Source organism: Amyelois transitella, chromosome 7, assembly GCF_032362555.1.
Source record: "Amyelois transitella isolate CPQ chromosome 7, ilAmyTran1.1, whole genome shotgun sequence".
NCBI lineage: Eukaryota > Metazoa > Arthropoda > Insecta > Lepidoptera > Pyralidae > Amyelois > Amyelois transitella.
Window position 1 is genome coordinate 5,676,566 of NC_083510.1, and position 19,355 is coordinate 5,695,920.

At 35.4% G+C, this 19,355-nt stretch overlaps 2 protein-coding genes across 3 annotated transcripts; one reads left to right on the forward strand and one right to left on the reverse strand.

Annotated features, from left to right (window-relative positions):
• Positions 1-376: 376 nt before the first annotated feature.
• LOC106132792 (uncharacterized) lies at positions 377-1,643 on the forward strand. 2 transcript variants are annotated; one of them, XM_013332327.2, is made up of 2 exons: positions 377-839; positions 1,203-1,643. In XM_013332327.2, exons 1-2 carry the CDS (start codon positions 530-532, stop codon positions 1,559-1,561), a joined length of 669 nt encoding a protein of 222 aa, XP_013187781.1. In that variant the 5' UTR covers positions 377-529; the 3' UTR covers positions 1,562-1,643. The 2 variants fall into 2 exon arrangements, with proteins under 2 accessions (XP_013187781.1, XP_013187789.1); XM_013332335.2 differs by having other exon boundaries at positions 377-824.
• A 1,319-nt stretch (positions 1,644-2,962) lies between these two features.
• On the reverse strand, positions 2,963-18,078 carry LOC106133986 (phosphoribosylformylglycinamidine synthase). Its single transcript, XM_013333919.2, has 24 exons — positions 17,941-18,078; positions 14,868-15,272; positions 13,929-14,242; positions 13,629-13,765; positions 13,321-13,433; positions 12,600-12,853; positions 11,875-12,006; positions 11,533-11,661; positions 10,312-10,440; positions 9,885-9,959; positions 9,510-9,701; positions 8,958-9,131; positions 8,473-8,621; positions 8,022-8,225; positions 7,411-7,606; positions 6,955-7,084; positions 6,400-6,515; positions 5,865-6,133; positions 5,465-5,597; positions 5,231-5,332; positions 4,728-4,874; positions 4,398-4,611; positions 3,983-4,224; positions 2,963-3,597 (listed from the first exon to the last, which is right to left on the reverse strand). The coding sequence occupies exons 2-24, from the start codon at positions 15,143-15,145 to the stop codon at positions 3,431-3,433; spliced, it is 3,996 nt and encodes a 1,331-aa protein (XP_013189373.2). The 5' UTR covers positions 15,146-15,272; positions 17,941-18,078; the 3' UTR covers positions 2,963-3,430.
• Positions 18,079-19,355: the final 1,277 nt, after the last annotated feature.

Below are 19,355 nucleotides of genomic sequence, written 5' to 3' on the forward strand. Positions count from 1 at the left end.
TTAGGTATTTGATGTCCTTGACGGAGATTGACCGAAACAGAACATCACATGGCAAGCAAGTCACCTCTTCCTCCTCCAACCGTCGTCGTCTTAGCGGCCGAACCAAGGCTGAACCGAAGCTTAATCTTGAGTCGTACTAGTAAAATCGCGTATTAGGTCTACTAGGTACGATGGCATAAACATTTTACTTTTGTATTTTATTTGATAGCTTGTTTTATAAACCAAAGATTCAACAATTATATTTTGTTGTGGAATAAATATTTTGAATAATCTTTGTTTTCTCTGCCCGTATGTTACCATTTTTGGTTAGCCTTGCTGCTTTTATGTTGGCATTACTTCACTTCACGTCATTTTTTTTTTTCATTTTATTTGACAGTCTTCCTTGATCCTTGACAGTCTTGTTGGTTGGCAGGAGGTTTTCCCTGTTTTTAATTTCTTGGTTTTCCTGTCACTTAGTTTTTATTTTGTTTTGTTTATCAAATCAGTTTTAATTTCTTGGTGGATCTGCCAACATTCTAAATTTGATACAATGACCGTGTCCGAATATTTTCATATAAAGCAACAAGTAATGCTATCCGTGAGTTCCAGCGATAGATTAAACCAGACAATAAATGAACTAAAGGAGTACTTTAAAGAAAAAATAAATTCCCCTAGGAGATGTGAACAAATCAAGACTATTGGACAATTATTACATGTATTAGAAATAAGAGACTTGTTATCTGAAAATAATGTGCAGGCCTTGAAATATATTGCTCTCTATTTAAGTGATCAAGGACTTGTAGACAAGTTAAATGATTATGAAAGATGTCACACTCCAAAATATTGTAATAATTATTACAGTAAGATACTTTTTGCTATCAAATCACTTTTCACATGATAGTTACAGTTAAGGGTTTTCATTGTATGTAAGGTTGATTGGTTCCAAGTAGGTATTGGTAGCCTCTTATGATTCTACTAACATAACCCTACCATGAGAGTAAGCAGTTCACCTAGTGCAACAGCAGTAATCCAATCTAAGCATTTTAAGATTTCCCTGTTAAAACAACTGTCGTAAAAAGAATTTGCTTTATGTAATTTCCTGATTTACCCAGACTTTGATTGCAATCATAGGAAACCCTAGGCCCTTCCTCAGAGAGAACAAGAACTATGTCAGGAGAATGATTACTTTTTACAGTTAATGTAAGTGATTTATTTTGTTTCAGATCTTGAGAACTCATATAGTGTATCACAAAAAGAAACTTTCAAAAATGTCTCCAACAAAAATCCTTATAGTGACATGAGCAACAGAAAAATCCAAAGGATACACAAAACTGTTATTGAACAGATTGGTACATTCTGGCGTGATTTGGCTAGAAATCTTAAAATCAGAGAGTGTGATATTGATTACATTGATAAAAATTATCATTCACTTCCAGCTAAAGCAGAAAGGATGTTCCAAATATATATTGACAACAATGCAGATAGCCAGAAGTGGTTATTGGAACTTTGTGAAGCTTTGGAAAAATCACGTAGGAAGGATTTAGCAAAAACACTGAATCATATTTTAACTATGAATATTTGATGAGTTGTTATTGTACCTACTTAACATTTAAGTTATATTTTTATACTGTGTACAATATATCTATCAGTTTACTTGCAGGAAATTTTTTATTTATATATTTTATATTTTATATATTCAATATAATAAATAAATACATTCATTTCAGTTAGTATCCCTTTGCAAAATTTTGGGGCTAGCTAGTGTACTCATGGGACTACATAAACATAATCTAGAATAGTGGGACAAATGGATTTGTCTAGTATAAATTATAGAAAGTCATTATTGTATTTGAAACAACCGGAATTTTTAAGCTGTCTAATAGAGTAGTAGAAGAATGGACAAATAATTCTAAGTTTGAAATGATTTTATGATATTTATATGGTCTATCGAATCACTAGCCACCATCCTGCCATCACTGGTATTCATACACATGTAATCAAAAAATTTCAAGATTTTCCTGTTCCCATTAATAGGCTATTTGACAAAGTTCTAAAAACTATCTTAGGGTATTTATTTGTTTATAAGGAGCCCTACAAAAATACTTTTCTGCCTTTATTACAGCTATTTTATTAAAAAATCGAAAAAGAAAATGAAATATTCAAATATGCCGCCAAAACGCGACTTTTAGCAATATGGCGGCCATGGCATGCAGTGACGTAAATTTCGTGTAAATATCATACAAAGCTTGTTGGTGTTTCGAAAAGTTTTGATTTTCTCGTGTTTTATTTAACTTGTGCCACGTCATATCTGTGAAAATTATTAAAATGAGTTCCTATAAATGTTGTGCAGGGCCTCAATGCACTAATACAACAATAAAATCTCCTACGAAACTGTTTTTTTCTATGCCGATGGATTTGAATATTCGCAAGAAGTGGTTTCAGATCATGATCTAAGATCAGTGGTTACCAAGATATACTTACATTGATGTTTTCACATTCCTCAGTTCGGCAGCATAGAAATCTGGATTGTCTTTGAAGAAGACAATCCAGATTTCTTCTTCCAACCATTATTGCGTCCACTTTTGTCAGCTTTCGCGGAATTGGTTAAATACCTACCTACGTTATCTGAGTAATCCTGAGCGATCAAACACTTATAAAATCTTGAAAAATAATAGCGAACACTAAGGAACGGTACGATCCACAGTCTGTTTATGGATAATTGACGTCATAATAGAAATAGCCAATCACGTTCGTTTTTAGTCACGTGACAGCTGCATATAAAAACCTAATTTTCTGAGACGGATTTTGTTTAAATAATGCAATATTTTTATCTCGCGTTATTACAAATCGCTCCAAAAAAATAATATTAGGACTGATGACATAAAAGAAAAGTATATTTTTAATACAGTCAAATAGCCTATTATTGGGCTTCATTTCAGTAGTAAAACAAAGTTTATTTTCTTGAAAAATATATTAACAAAAACTTAAAATATACCTAGAGATATAAAATAGCACTGTGGAGTGTTGGAGTTAGGAATGTTATGGAAGACTCTTTAACAAGAAAAAATCACTGGTAATGCTTTATACAACTTTTAATACCAAATGGGTACCAGATCTTATATAAATTCAACTGATTCCTATCCTAAAACTTAAAACTATTATAAAAGTTTAAAAATAATACAATTGATGGATGTATATAAAAGTGTTGTATAACTAGACTAAATGAGATTAAAATAAAATCCATATTATATGCAAGTTCCTCCTCTATCCGTGCAAATTCTTGAAGTCAATAGTGAGTAAGGATTATAAAATTGGGATTCTTATATTAGGCTATGGGCTGACAACCTGGATTTGTTTAATTTACAGAGTGAGGAATAAAGACATTGTATATATAGGGAAGTCTTAAAAATCATCATAACAGTTGGCAGCTCTAGCAGTTTCGATAGAAAAATCACGCTCGCGAGGACCACAGGTACGCGTTTTGGAACAATCTGAGCCACGGAGACGCCGTGGTGTCAGCCACCGGCTGCGGGCACTGCCAGCGGAGCACGCAGCGTTCCGGGTGCGGCATCATGGCCACGTGGCGCCCGTCCGGGGACCGCACGCCCGCAATACCCACTGGAAATAAATCATTTGATCATTCATTCAATGTACGACACATTGCTTCCTTCAGATCTCTCACAATGTTATCCCTGATCGCAAATCGTTGCGTATTTATAAAGTAGATTGTGGAGAAAAAAATATTATGAAAAACACGGTGGGCTATGGGCAAGCAACCAGTCACTATTTGAATCTCAATTCCATCATTAAGTCCTAAGCTAAACAAAGCTTCACAGTATTTTCAAGACCGTTGGCTCTATCTATCCCGCAAGAGACTTGATTATGTACATATTAAAAACACCCTTGTTACCACAATGCACAAGTTAAAATTATACAAATTGTATCATTGATATATTCGGGGTCCCTAGAATCTCATCAAAACTGCCATAACATTAATACTCACATGGGCTTCCATTAGGGTTCATCGGGTACACCTGTGTAATCTTTCCATCGTCGTCCACATACTGCATTGCTATCTGCCCATTCCGTTGCACTTTATCCAACAAATGCGGTTCGGATACGCTGAATCTTCCTTCACCGTGCGCCACCCATACACCAAGAACACTACCGCCCATGCCTTTGAACCAGACGTCGTCTTGACCCGTGTTTTCTGTGATTTTTACGGCACTCCAGCGGCATTCAAACCTGTGCAAAATGGTAATTGAATTATTTTTTAAATATACCACAGCTCAGTACATTTCTTGGTGCAAGTGCCACCTATTTGCTTGTACTTAACTGAAGATCACGATAACTCAACCTTATGTAAAAGTAAATAAGGTCTATTTCAATAGCACCACATTATTTAAAAAAAAACATACCTTTCTGAGAGATTGTGGTCCAAGAATATTTGTGTTTTATTGGCATTACTGTCCGATTCCGGGTCTATCCAGCCAAGAAGGGCCATGAGCTGACATCCATTGCACACGCCGAGTGAGAAAGTGTCACTTCTGTTCTTGAAGTGCGTGAACTGGGAACTGAGACTTTCAGAAAATAATATACCCGCGGCCCAGCCTTTAGCAGATCCTAATGTGTCTGTAATAAATTAATTATATTAACCTTTAAGCAATATTATTAGCTTGGTTTCTCTAATTAAAATTTTTCAATCTCAACTAAGTAGTTATTTTTCCTTGAATAAAAATTATATATACCTGCGTAACTGAATCCTCCCGGGAACACCAAGCCCTGGAAGGCGTCAAGCGTGATCTTATTGTCCTGCAGGTCGCTCATGGTCACGTCAAACACGTCAAAGTTAGCCATCACTAAAGACGCTATCATTTCGCGGTCTCCGTTTGTTCCTGCCAATCGTTATCACATTAATAATTTATGAGCACGAATTTATAGTTACATTCGAAATTCAAAAGTTGATTTAAACCAATAATTTTTACGACTGACCTGCCTGGGCCAATAGTCAAAACTCTGCCCAAATATTTTTGCATTAGAAAAATTTGAGTCGATCTTTGAGGCGCACCGGTAGTGTTCATGCCTCCATGTTTGTCTATTAGGTAGGTATGTGGGTTAATGTATAATACTGTAACTGGATGTTTGAAGTGGATTTCGAGTATCAGAGATAGTAGAACGAAACTAATGACCATAGACGTGATGCAATCGTGAAGGTGCTCTCCTGACAAGGCCAAAATAATATTAGGTTTACCTTCTTCACGTAGCACAGCTACTCTTATCGGCTTAGTTTTGATAACCGCCGCTGCAGGGTCAAACGTAACGTTATATGTTACGCCCTTACGGTTTTCTAAACCTGCAAAAAAAATTTAATATTTTCAAGCACTTTATTTCTTAAAAAATACATTTCACTGGCTACAATTGCACCCACAAATAGTAAGTATTATGTTCACAAGAATGTTTTTGGTTAAATTAAAATAGAACAAACCTTTCCATTCCTGATTTATACACTCCTTATTAGCTTGAAGACATTCCAGTTGATAGCTAGTTTCTTCCCACATTTTATATACGTCTTTCAGTTTCAAATCCAACACTTTCGCCCCGTTTATATTTATTACAACCTGTGAAAAGTAAAAAGAAGTGAAATATAGTACATGGATAGTGAGAGAACAAATTAGCTCTTTTAGTTGTTTACCACATTTACAAAAATGGATGGTATGGTAACAGTTGTGGATAACCTTTATTTGAATTGACAGGTTGCTAGCCCATCTCCACAAGATTATTCTAATAGCTATTTCTTTGACAGACTTAAAAAATACGCGTGCTAAGAGATATAAATTTACCCTACTACTAAGTAATTCACTTCTACTAACTACTGAAATACTTACATCTGAATTCATTCCATATTTTCCTACTTTTCCAATGCACTTAGCGCTCACTCCATTTTTCTTATAATCATGTAACACGTATCCCAAATCGCTTTGCGCCACTTCTACTATGATTCCTAGCTCTTCATTGAACAGTGCTTCGATTGCTGAGACGTTCTTCTCAACTTCAAGGTCCAGGTTCAATCCCCTTAGTCCTCCAATGGCTAGCTCTAAGACTGTCGTGATGAAACCTCCTTCGCTTATGTCATGGCCAGATAAAAGTTTCTTTTCTGAAATTAATAATTTAAAAAAAAGTTAATAATTCATCTAACAATAAAAAAATTAAAGAATAAGATGCACTTTTCATAGACAACATGTCATCGAAATTCGTTATTCTTAGATTATTACTATAAACAGTAAAATTTTTTTGCCCTAACTTTCAGTTTAAAATTGTTGTCATCAGTCTTCACGAACCATTGTGGTGGTGCAACTGGAAACACGCAAATAACATGGGTATGCACAATATAAATTTCTATATTATTTAATTGATCTTTACCTTTCAATAGCTTCTGCGTAGTTTTGAACAACGCCTTGAGAACTGTGGGCTCGTCTAGATCCGGCGGGTTGTTGCCGAGTTGCTTGTAGCACTGCGCGAGAGCTGAACCGCCGAGTCTGAATGTTTTTAATTAAATTATGCTTTAATTACCACGAAACCTCTGAATAATTTCATAATTATGTTGTCAAACGAACACAAAATGTCAATACTATTTTACTAAGACTATGCCTCTGGTACATTCACTTTTTTCAGTCTCCTGTCGTAAATGGGGGTTACATCATCACCTCCCTGGAAAAAAGCCCGAAGTGCGCCTTTCACCTTGATTCTTGATTGGATTGGGTAGATCCGGTTATTACACGAAGCAACTCCCGGCGGCCAAACCCATATTGTATCATGGTAAAGCTGTTGCACTAGATGAATGCACCTATTCCCTTAGTAACCTTTCACAACATCCATAAGAAAGAGATGAGAGTGGTCTGATTCCAAAGTGCCAGGAACCGGCACGAATTATATTTTTTTTAACATACTTGACCCTAAAACATACACGATACCAACCTATACTTTCCAGTAGTGACTGGAACGTGAACAAGGGCCGACCCTTCCTTCTGCAACACCGGTTCTACTTTCACAGTTACATCGGGGCAAGGCGCGTATGTGGATACAACTAGTGTACCAGGAGATTTTACTAAAATAGAAAGACAATTGTTGGAATTTATACGACTATTTGAAAATACTGTAAAAATTTTTATTTACAGAATAAGAACCGACTAAACGATTTTATGTCAAGTGACATATGATGTTAAATATTTAAAAAGAGACGAGGTATATTCAGATGTGTAAAAGTATTTAGTACTGTAATTCAGGAGCATTCCTTGAAAAATATTTCTTAAAGGCAATAGATAGGGGTATTTGGAAGTATAGAGGGAAGCCTTACTAACCGCGAGACAACTTTACACACAACTACTAGAGCCCTCGATCTAGTTGCCAGAGCATTAAAAAAATATAAGTTACCTTTCTCCTTAGCCACATTAGCGCACATAGACAAAGAGTCTTTGCCGCCGTCTATGGCTACTCCTAACTTAGCCATTGCGGCACATAGCGCTTGACACGCCACCACTAAAGTTCCACCTTCGACTCCTGTTTTTCCAGGCCACATCCAGTTTCCAGAGCATTTCACATCTTCTAATTCTGATATTCCGGCAAATACCTACAGAAATAACAACTGCTACATATTTTTTTATCAAATTAAAATCTTTGCATTATCCGTCATGCGTAAAACAGCGCCGTTCAGACACGCACACGCGCTAATATTGTACAGTGTACACATTCTATAGTTAACGCAATTTTAAGGCGCGGTGCATTGCAAGGAAACAAAGAAGTTTTAAAACTCTCAAATAAAAAGCTAAAAATCAGCCATTTTCAGCTTTTGGCTTCAAAGATTATGGTCCATTGAAAGGAATTTATTTAAAGTTTTGTTGCCTGCCTAGATTCAGTAATTTGATTATTTGTGAAAAATTTATGACGAGACATTCAAATTTAACGGATTTAAACGGAACTGCTCACTACTTATACGACTACTTATTACCTACGATTTAATTTCGCACTTCCACAAAAATACTTACCAAGTTAGTCAAAGCTTCTCCCAAAGACAATCTCGCTCCAGCTGCGGGATCCAAGAGGCCTTTGATGTTCTGAGTGCCGATGGAAGTGGCCGAACCCACTGTGTGGAAATGAGAGAGTGCTATGATTGCACAGTCCGCGAGTGGCGCGTGTAAAGGTCCAACGCACTGTTGCTGGGCGACCAGTCCTGTGACGCAGCGGTCTACCTGTTAAGAGGATTATATTCTAATGGTACAAAGTTTTTATTTATCGCAAAAATGTCCGCGATGCTCTTTATTGCATCAAATCACTGCAGCTACTTCAAAATTATACAAAATTTATGACTTTATTTTGGGTAAGTCATAAATATTCATATGCGTTTAGTCAAAAGCTGCTAAAACTATTCTTTCGAAAAACTACGCATAACCACAAACAATAAAATACTTGTATTTAGATAAACTAAAATCAAATTACCTTATTAGTCAAATATCGTTTACTGGCAACATTCACAAGCCTCAACACTCGGTCTAAAGCACTTTTCACAGTTATATCTTTTGGTAAAGATAACGGCTTCTTGGTTCTCTGGTCCCTCTTCAAATCGAATGTTTTGCGCGGCATATTTCCTGAAATTAAAGCAATTTATAAAAGAATCTATTACCTATGATCTTGGTTAGTGTATACTAAAAAGACGTGTTTATGCACTTAGGTGCCTCTTTTGACACTCATGGGAAAGAATTGGTGTGGTACTATTCCGGAAACCACACGATACACTAAGATGTTCTATGTATCGATTTAATTTATCACGCTCTTTTCTTGTCGACAAGAAACTAGAGAATAGACCAAGCCAACTTCAAAACGAATGTCAGTATCTTTGTTACCGAATATTAATATTTATGACCCTATGCTTTATGTTCACGATTCCATAACGTTAAAATATGGTAACGTTTTGATGTACATACCTAATACAGCTTCCAAGTGAAGATCATAAGGCATCTTAGGTTTAACTGTAGGGTTCAATCTGTCTGATCTACTTAGATATTTGTCTGTGAAAGAATCTTCGATGAGGCTCATGTATCCATCGCCAGTTACTTCTCCCACAAACGATACAGGACACCGCTCACGTCGACATATTTCTAAAATGAAGAACAAAAATAATGGTCGGTTAAATAGGATAAATTGAATATTGAAATCGATTGCAAAAATAAATAGCGCGTTTGATGGACTTAAAATAACAGACAAAGTCGGCAATGGTTGTCTTAGTGAGGGAAGTGGAATGGTTAGACAAAAGTTGACGCAGCACTCAACGCTAAGGCCTCGATAAAACAGTCTATAGGAATCTAGTCGTGGTTCATATATAACCTTTAACGCCCACAGACGAATGTGCAATTTTAAGAGTGAAAAAAATTTCATCATCATCTGTTCTGCATCTCTGAAGATTAACCCTTACAAACAAACAAATTTACGTCTTTATAATAAAAGTGTATAGATAATACAATAAATACCTAACTTACCTTCTAAAATAACTCTATTCTTCTTGCTGCAAAGTAACGCATCATTCTCCTGATATTCTGCTCCCCAAAGCTCCAGTGTGGTAATGGTGGGGTCTCCCAACTGGAACTCTTTGGTGAATACCACGGCTCCTTCCGGTTCCACCAGTTCTTTGAGCACGTTTCCATTACCGCCCGCACCTTGGTCGTGTATTGCTAGAAATTAAACAACTTATAGGTATTTTTTCATCTTTGCAATTTTCCTAAATAGACAGGTCATATATATAAAAATATATAAGTTCAGCAGTGTTTTATTTTACATTTTTACCCTTACCACTGTAATGTTTATAGTCCGTTTTCTTGAGTGTCTAAACTCTTTCTTAAGCAATAAAAACTTACATTCAACCGGATTGATGTCAGCCTCCAAACAGCCTCTCACGACGCGATTCAGGCGATTGCCCATTTCAGCATCACCTTAAACATTGAACAAGATATAAAAGTTTTAAGAAATTATAACTTATATATTTAAGGATCAGAATATTTGTAATTTAAAAATGGTAGAGTTTTGTATAGAGTTGTAGTTTGAACATATTTTAAAAGCAAATCATTATGATATGTATTATTTTTATGATTGGGATCGAAGACAACACACAATGGGTGCCGGTTTTTTTACCGCAGAAATTGTAAAAGTCAATTAAAGAAAAGATTTATAAGATAAGGATGCTTCTTTTAGGCAATAATCCACCTCAATCTTTTTACTCAACAAATTGAATCTAATGACTTTTATTTTGACTCTGATTACACCAAAAGACACAGATTTAATTACCTCTTTGCACAGCTCCAAAGTCCAAAGCATGGTCCCTACCGTCGCCTCCTTGGACCGCGACGGACGAAGCAGCCCCTCCCCCCACCCCGATACGGTACACCGGTCCCCCGATCTTCACCAGTAGCATACCTTCAATATACATAATAACATATTTAAAAAATCGATCAAGTGCGAGTCTTCGTGGACTAGAGATTCCATACAATCTTAGAATAATAACTGTAAGCTATAGACTAGATTTGATATAAATTTCAACTATGACCAATGAACTGAACATCATATAAAAGTTAACAAACTTATATTTGCGAGCGTATGCATAAATATTGTTTTATTTTTTTTATTTTCTATGTTCTATTGTATCTAACAATAAATCCCAAAATATAACTTTTTCCCTTTATTTGTACTATATGTCCTCACTTTGTGCCAAATTTCATGATTGTAGGTAACAGGAGTACCCAATAGTTTTGACAGACAGACAGACAGACAACCAACTGATGCAATACAGTTTCCGCTATTTCCTTTCAGCTGGTAGACTGGCAGAGAATGCCAAACGGCATTAAGTCAGTCTTTTGTACATTTTTTGTGCAATAAAGTTTTAAATTAATAAATAGAAAAAAAGAGATGATAAGACAGACAGACTGTTGAGCTAGGAACCAGGGGTGCGTTTAAGGTCACGATCCTGCATTGAATAAATCAGGTTTTAACACATAGCGACTTCCTTTCTCTCTATAATCTTGGCATGTTATCAGTTACATCCACTTTTCGCTTTGTCTGGTCTATAGTGTATATTCAATTCTTAGACTATTGACTACTCCTGTCTCTACCTCTCTACCAAAATATTTATTTGAATGGACTAACATTTTATCAAACCATTATAACATTATCAGTTAATGTATTGAATTAGTGTGCAAAGTTTTATGTATATTATGATGTAATTGTTTTATGATCGTCATAATTTATTTATATTTAGGTAGTTACATTTGTTATATTAATACTACATTACATTATGACAATGAACTTAATTGACCTATTAACACATGGAATAATTTACGAATGTACCAATTAAATTGCTTAATAATACCTAGTTATTTAATGTAGAACATTTGTAATTTTCGTCTTTAAGATAAAATTATTTATTCCAAATAAGGGCAGCACTGCACCACTGAAAATATGAAATGGCTCTTAATAGCAGCAGACCTAGGCGATATGGTTAAAAATGTTTACCTTTGTCTGGTTTGTTCTTCTTGATCATATCATGGGGCATGTATCCAATGCCACCACTAAACATTATCGGCTTTATGAATTCCTCTCTCACATTGTCGTCATTTTTCAACCCATAAGATTGAACAAAACCTGCAAATATAAAAATGTTAGTAAGTTAAGTATAGCAATAATGATTTTAGATTGCTGTACAATTTTTAAAAATAAATTATTCTTTTTGGTACACAGCTAAATAATTCAGCGCTAAAATAAAAAAGGTGTGGTACCTACTTTAAAAGACTTTAAACCAAACCATGCTTCATGATATAAGTTTAATTTTTATATAAATACAAAGATTAACGATACCTGATACTACTGGTTCTCCGAATTTGTTGCCATAATCGGAAGCACCATTACTGGCATCGATGATAATTTGTAAGGGACTTGCGAAGTTGTTTGGGTATTCCCATCCTTTTTCTTCCCAGGGCAAATCGTAACCTGTAAAAGATTTAACATTGATTATGACACTATTTAATTAGAAAAACCACTGAAAAAACTAAAATTACCAGTTAATTCTAGTTTATTAATAGCTACATGTATCCAAGCTGCTATATCAGAATTATTTTGTCGTCAGCACGATACCATGGCGGTACACGTGACCCATTGGTTACGTATACCTCCATGGTAAAATTTTACCAACCTAGGACTAAACAATGCTGATTAATGAATGTATCTATAATGATATGTTTCCAATATATCTCCCGCGACACTATCTCTAAATATAATGTATATTGCCGTCTACTAGGATATCACAAAGAGGTGGCCAATACATTTACCAAATGAGGACATGGAAAAAAACGGAAATGATGAATAATAAGTTTGTATATCGCCGTTCCAGCCACTGTATGTATTCTGCAACAAACTCTCTGCACATCACTTAGCCTGCCGCTAGCCGTTAAAATTATCTCCGGTTCTGTTCGTTCAGGTTCCCAACGGTTGACTGGTTGTTATAGAAAGTGAAGTAGCAGTAGAAGAAAGTGCTTATATCAGCCGAAACTAAGGGCAAAGACAGCACAAAATAGCATAGCTACCTGGAATATTGAGGTTCCCAACGCTATATCCCGCCGTTCCAGCCACCGTATGTCCCCCACGACCGACTCCCTGCACATCCCTAATTCTCCCGCCAGTGCCCGTTGTGGCTCCACTGAAAGGCGCCACTGCTGTCGGCATGTTGTGAGTTTCGGCAGTAAATATTATGTCCGATTCCGTAATTTCCTGGACAACTTGCGATGGTTCCCGTACATTTTTCGGACGCAGTTTGGTGTGCTTGTAGCCAATGATAGCACTGGATAGAAAAAAAGTATTTAGTTGACTACTTCAAATATTATTATTAGGTATTATAAGAGTATGTTATGTAGGGTATGTTAAGATGGTTCGGTCATGTGGAGAGGATGAATGAAAGCAGGTTGACTAAGCAGATATACAAGGAGAGTATGGAGGGAAAGGTCGGAGTGGGAAGACCTAGACGAACGTATCTTGATCAAATTAAGGACGTCCTGGTAAAGGGTCAGGTCAAAACTACCCGAAACCGCCGAGCTTGTATGAAGAGAGTTATGAATGTGGATGAAGCGAAGGAAGTATGCAGAGATCGTGGCAAGTGGAAAGAGGCGTGATTTTATGTATGTATGTATGTAAGAGTTGTTTTGATTGGGATTGTATTAAACAAGTAATAAAGTAGCATTTTGAAGAATAAAATGCTACTTTTATATTTAATGTATGTAGTATAAGTTTTTGAACTTTAAAGAAACTCACCTGCTGTTATCTCCAAATTTAATAACATTGTTATTGTTTGAAGTCTTTTGAGTTGAAGCTACCATGTCAATAAGTGATTCATTGATCTCCTTGCCATCTAATATTATTTTTCCCTGCAAATAAACAATTTTCCAAATAAGATAAATTGAAAGTTTAACTACCTATTAACATGGATTAATTTTTTTTTCATAATAAATTTTAACTTTATTTCTGTAAGGTTCAATTTCGGCTGCACCGCCCCGGTCACCGTTGTATGCTTCGGTCGTGTGGGGTAAGGTCTATAGAAACACTATACGAAAATCACTTACCTTAAAGAACCAATGGCGTGAATGCTCACTGTTACTCTGAGCAAGGTCAAATAATTCAACACTTGTTGGGTCTCGCTTCAATTTGTTTACAAATAGGTCCAAATAGAACTCCATATCCCAAGCATCAAATGCTAAACCTAAAAAACAATATTCTTGTGAGATGTGCTTTTAAAAGCACCTTAGAATTATAATTCTGAGGTGCGTTCTTCCTGAAGCATACTTTAGGTATATTATGCAGTAAAAACATTGGCAATATTTGTCGAGTTCAAAGGCAAGTAACATAAAGTAAAACACATTTACCTAATTTTTGATTTACTCTCTTCATAGCGGCTATGCCTTCTTTTTGTAAAGGCACCACAAACCATGGCTCCAAATCATTTGGTAGGCCTTCATTAAAACTTTTGCGTGGAAGGTTGTCTTTCGTATAGATACACTGTGTCATCCTATCATGCAAGGGAGCTGCAAGTTGTTCAAATAAAGCAGAAGAAACATTTTTGGCTTTTCTGAATGTAATGAGATACCTAGTAGATACTTCGACGCGTATAACATCTCGCAGGCCAACACTTTCACAGATCTGTACAGAATTACTTGACTCTGCTGTGGAGAAATTGAATCTGAAATTCATAAAACAGTTTTGTACCAATCTATTCATTCTATCACTATCTTGTGTGACGAGGTGCCGCTGCGGTTTACCCGCGCCCCTCTACACAGCCCGGGAGCCCTATAAGTGCGCCCGCGCTCCCCGTGCCATCACGTTTGGACAACTACACCATTCACTAAGTAGCTCTCGCTGCTACATACTTGCCGAATCTCGTGTCTATAGCTAAACCCACACCATTTTTTAATTTGTAAAAATAGTTCTAATAAAGGTTGATGTAGTTATTTTATGGATCTTTGAATTATCTTATCTCTATTACCTGCGACTTTTTACCTTAAACACATGACTTGGCAAAGAGAAATCAAATCATATTTAATTAAAAAAAAAACATCATATAAGTAATATTCAAAATATACTTGGATTTTGGATTGGGAAAAATGCAGATATAATTGGCATTTATTTTAATGCTTATTTGGTTAATCCACTTCTTCTCAGAAACTCCTGAAATTTTGCAGTCTAGGATCTGGTTACAACCAATTAAAATTTTGTGTATTTCTCTGCACTCTGGTTAGTAAATAGGTGGTGCAAAGTGGAATAATTTTCTTATACACTTAAAAAAAAGAAATAAGTATTTTCTTTACCTAGGCCCAATTTCAATAATGGTCTGAGTTCCTTGAACTTGCTTGTAAATAGTTTCATTCTTTAATGCCTGAGGTTGCAAAGGTGAGCTTAACAACCATTTCAAGATTTTTATCTGGTTGATGTTGAGGTAGTCACATCCTTCAGCCAATTCCACATGGTAACAAAGTTCAGTGGACAAATCTGATACATCAGAATCCACCAATTTAAGTTTTTGAAGTATTTCTTTTGTTTTATAGGCACTAAATGCCTCAGATGAAAAAAATCTTATGATACACATATTTCAAACTAACAATATGACCAATGTGGCCAATGTCTCACACTAGACTGAGAAATATTCCCAATTATAGACCATGTACAGATAACTTACATCAATGTCAAAGATCAATTTGTATCATTGAGAGTATCTGAAAAGACAAACAACTTATGCAATAAAAACAACAATGAATAAGTATGTGAATAAACCACTTGTTTTATCAATTAATATTTCAGCAAATACTTCAAGTGACAAGGTTATCAGATGATGAAAAGAGATATCCTAGTTTTATAATAACAAGCAATTTATTTAGGATAAAGTGACATACAAGTATCTTCTTTACAGATGTATATGCATGGAGCATGCTCCACCCAGTTAATAAAATATTTATTTAATCCATTATTCTGTCAACAATGAGTTCAATTTACCTACTGGTGAAGCAAAACAATAATTTAAATATTATTCTTTCAGCAACTGAAACCAGTCATATAGAAATCTTTTGTTCAATAATACAATCTAATTTGCATTTATTTTTAGAAAAATGTCAGTTGATAAATACTTGTAATAAAAGTGCTTTCAACAATTTTATACATACATACATAAAATCACGCCTCTTTCCCGGAGGGGTAGGCAGAGACTACCTCTTTCCACTTGCCACGATCTCTGCATACTTCCTTCGCTTCATCCACATTCATAACTCTCTTCATACAAGCTCAGCAGTTTCGGGTACTTTTGACCTGACCCTTTCCCAGGACATCCTTAATTTGATCAAGATATGTTCGTCTAGGTCTTCTCACTCCGACCTTTCCCTTCACACTCTCCTTGTATGTCTGCTTAGTCAACCTGCTTTCATTCATCCTCTCCACATGACCGAACCATCTTAACATACCCTTTTCTATTCCTGTAACAACATCTTCTTTCACATCACAACATTCCCTTATCATGCTGTTCCTTATCCTGTCACTCAATTTCACACCCATCATACTCTTTAACGCTCTCATTTCCACTGCATTTATTCTGCTTTCATGCTTCTTTTGCCATACCCAACGTTCACTCCCATACATTAATGTCGGGTCCAACATGCCCCTGTGCACAGCAAGTCGAGCCAGTCGAGTCGAGCCAAGCTGTGGGAATGCCACAGGAATTCTAGGAAATTCTCTCTTAGTGCACCCTTAGACAACATAAGACAAGATGTAATAAGTAAAATAATAAATAAATATATATATATACGAGACAAATTACACTGATTGAGTTAGCCTTGAAGTAAGTTCAAAACTTTTGTTACATGATACTAACTCAACGATACACATACACACATACACACAATCACGTCTATATCCCTTGCGGGGTAGACAGAGCCTACAGTCTTGTAAAGACTGATAGGCCACGTTCAGCTATTTGGCTTTAAGATAGGATTGAGATTCAAATAGTGACAGGTTGCTAGCCCATCGCCCAAAAGAAGAATCCCAAGTTTATAAGCCTACTCCTTAGTCGGCTTTTACGACATCCATGGGAAAGAGATGGAGTGGTCCTATTCTTTTTTGTATTGGTGCCGGAAACCACACGGCAACGATACTTTATTTTATAATAAATACTTATATAGATAAACATCCAAAACCTAGACCAATCAGAAAAAGATTTTTACTCATCATGCCCTAGCGGGGATTCGAACCCGGGACCTCTGGTGTCACAGACAAGCGTACTACCGCTGTGCCACAGAGGCCGTCAAAAGTGTACTGCATTGATATGTCAGCCAATCAGTCAGTTAATGCCCCTTATAGATAGATACAGATTTATGAACAGTTTCATGCAGCTAAAGAGACAATATAATAAAAATTAATTGAACTAAAACTGTGGTCAATTCAAGTTGTGATTCTAGTTGTTAAAACCGTTAATCTACCTTACCTTACTTATTTTATATTACTCTAACTTGGTGCCAAGGTAGGTACTTACAACTGTGTCAATGGTAAACAACAGAAACTTAGAAATATGATAGTCAAGCATACATACATACATACATAAAATCACGCCTCTTTCCCGGAGGGGTAGGCAGAGACTACCTCTTTCCACTTGCAATTATCTCTTTATAAATAGATATAATACGGCTTTTCACCTTCGCTAGCAAGCATGTTAACTTCTACTAGATGAATGTGCCTAATTCCTTAGTTGCCTTTCACGAAATTCACGGATGAAATAGACCTATTCTCTAATGCCAGGAACCACAAGACACAATTTAATTCATACTACATATTTTAAAGATAAAAGATTTTGGTAATATTTGGCAAAGGGAACAGATAAACCTTTAGAAGTTACATAGTCTAATTTTACTTTTTATGAAAATTCCCACATATAGTCAAGTTTTTAAGTTTATATATATGTATGTATGTATGCTTGACTATCATATTTCTAAGTTTCTGTTGTTTACCATTGACACAGTTGATAGTCAAGCATGTTTCATACATTAGCACCCATGATGGTAAAATCATTTAAATATAAGACTTTTATCTAAAGCTTTACGCCTGTGGGAATTTTCATAAAAAGTAAAATTAGACTATGTAACTTCTAAAGGTTTATCTGTTCCCTTTGCCAAATATTACCAAAATCTTTTATCTTTAAAATATGTAGTATGAATTAAATTGTGTCTTGTGGTTCCTGGCATTAGAGAATAGGTCTATTTCATCCGTGAATTTCGTGAAAGGCAACTAAGGAATTAGGCACATTCATCTAGTAGAAGTTAACATGCTTGCTAGCGAAGGTGAAAAGCCGTATTATATGTATTTATAAAGAGATAATTATTTAATACAATGATTTTCACTTACATAGGTGTTTAATTATCTAATTAATTTATCTCATCCTATTCAAAATAAACAGTTCAAAACGAGTGAAATATCCTCCCTCAGCATTTTGAAAAGTTTCAAATCCACAAACACGAGGAGAGAACGAAGACAAACAAGTCATTGATTGAATTGACAGTGACAATTGGTCAATCACTGTCAATGACCGACTTGTTTGTCTTTGTTTCTCTTATGGCAATCTAACTTCTTCACGAGCTTATTTTTGCCGGTGTCAAGTTTTACTTCGTTTTTGCTATAGCATTTTCCAATTTCAGCGTAATAGCTGTGGGTGCTTTTCTCCGACTTTTTGATTTATCAAAAGTCACTAAATCCGTTATTGTAACAACTTTCCAACACTCATGCTTATATACGAACACTTTAAATTAATAAACACACTTATAGATCATGAATAGTTGATCAAACAGTCAAACACATATTTTGGAAAAAATATTACAGGACAAACAATATGACGTTCAGGTTCCCGGCAAAAGTCGGACTGCCCTTTGCATATTTAAAAATAATAAATATTCCATCAAATGAATACGGTATTTAATTCCAATGAATTCTTTAATACCTATAAAAACAAAAAGAGGCGGTAATTAACGATGGCCGAACTGTCGATAATTGTCGATCGAGAAATCATAGTCTCTCATTATTTGCATGATAAGCGGACGACGGTCGCTGTGCTGACTTTTTTTATGCTACCCTCTTGATGGCACGTTACCCAACGCTTCACCGTAACCCACTAAAACAAATAAGTATGAAATACAGATATACCTATATTTTTATAATTAAAATATTCAAAAACAAAGTACATATTATCATAACGATTGAGTAATATAATTAACATTTTATTATATTATATTAAATTTAATAATTTTGTAATATAAACAACTAGGTTGTTTATTGTGTTAATGAATGAGTGACATCGGTGACCGCAAGCTACACAGCTTTTAACTTCTTTTAAAAGCATTCAACGCTCCCATAACACTCTTGTTTAAATATCACTATCACACTTTTCATCTAAAGTAAACTTTGAGCCTGAAAATATACCTAAACTCTTTAACTTGCTCAAATTTTTCTTCAATCAAAATATTCAATTCTGTCATTTCTTTTTATCTCAAAAACCAATGAATTTGTTTTATTTACATTCCTTGATTCTTTTTTATAAAGCTTCACGCACACACTGTTCACCATCTCCTGTCTTCTATAACTTCTCAGAGAATGACGTCGGTATAACCTGCTGATTGTTCGCCTAGTAGAAGACATTTGATGAGTAACTTAATCATCCTTAATCTACTTGAAGACAATTTCAAGTTCAAGAAACTATAAGTTTATAAGCCACGTTGAAGTCACAAGAAGTTTTTTTCTGTTTAAGCTACTGCCTAAATTTTATTGAC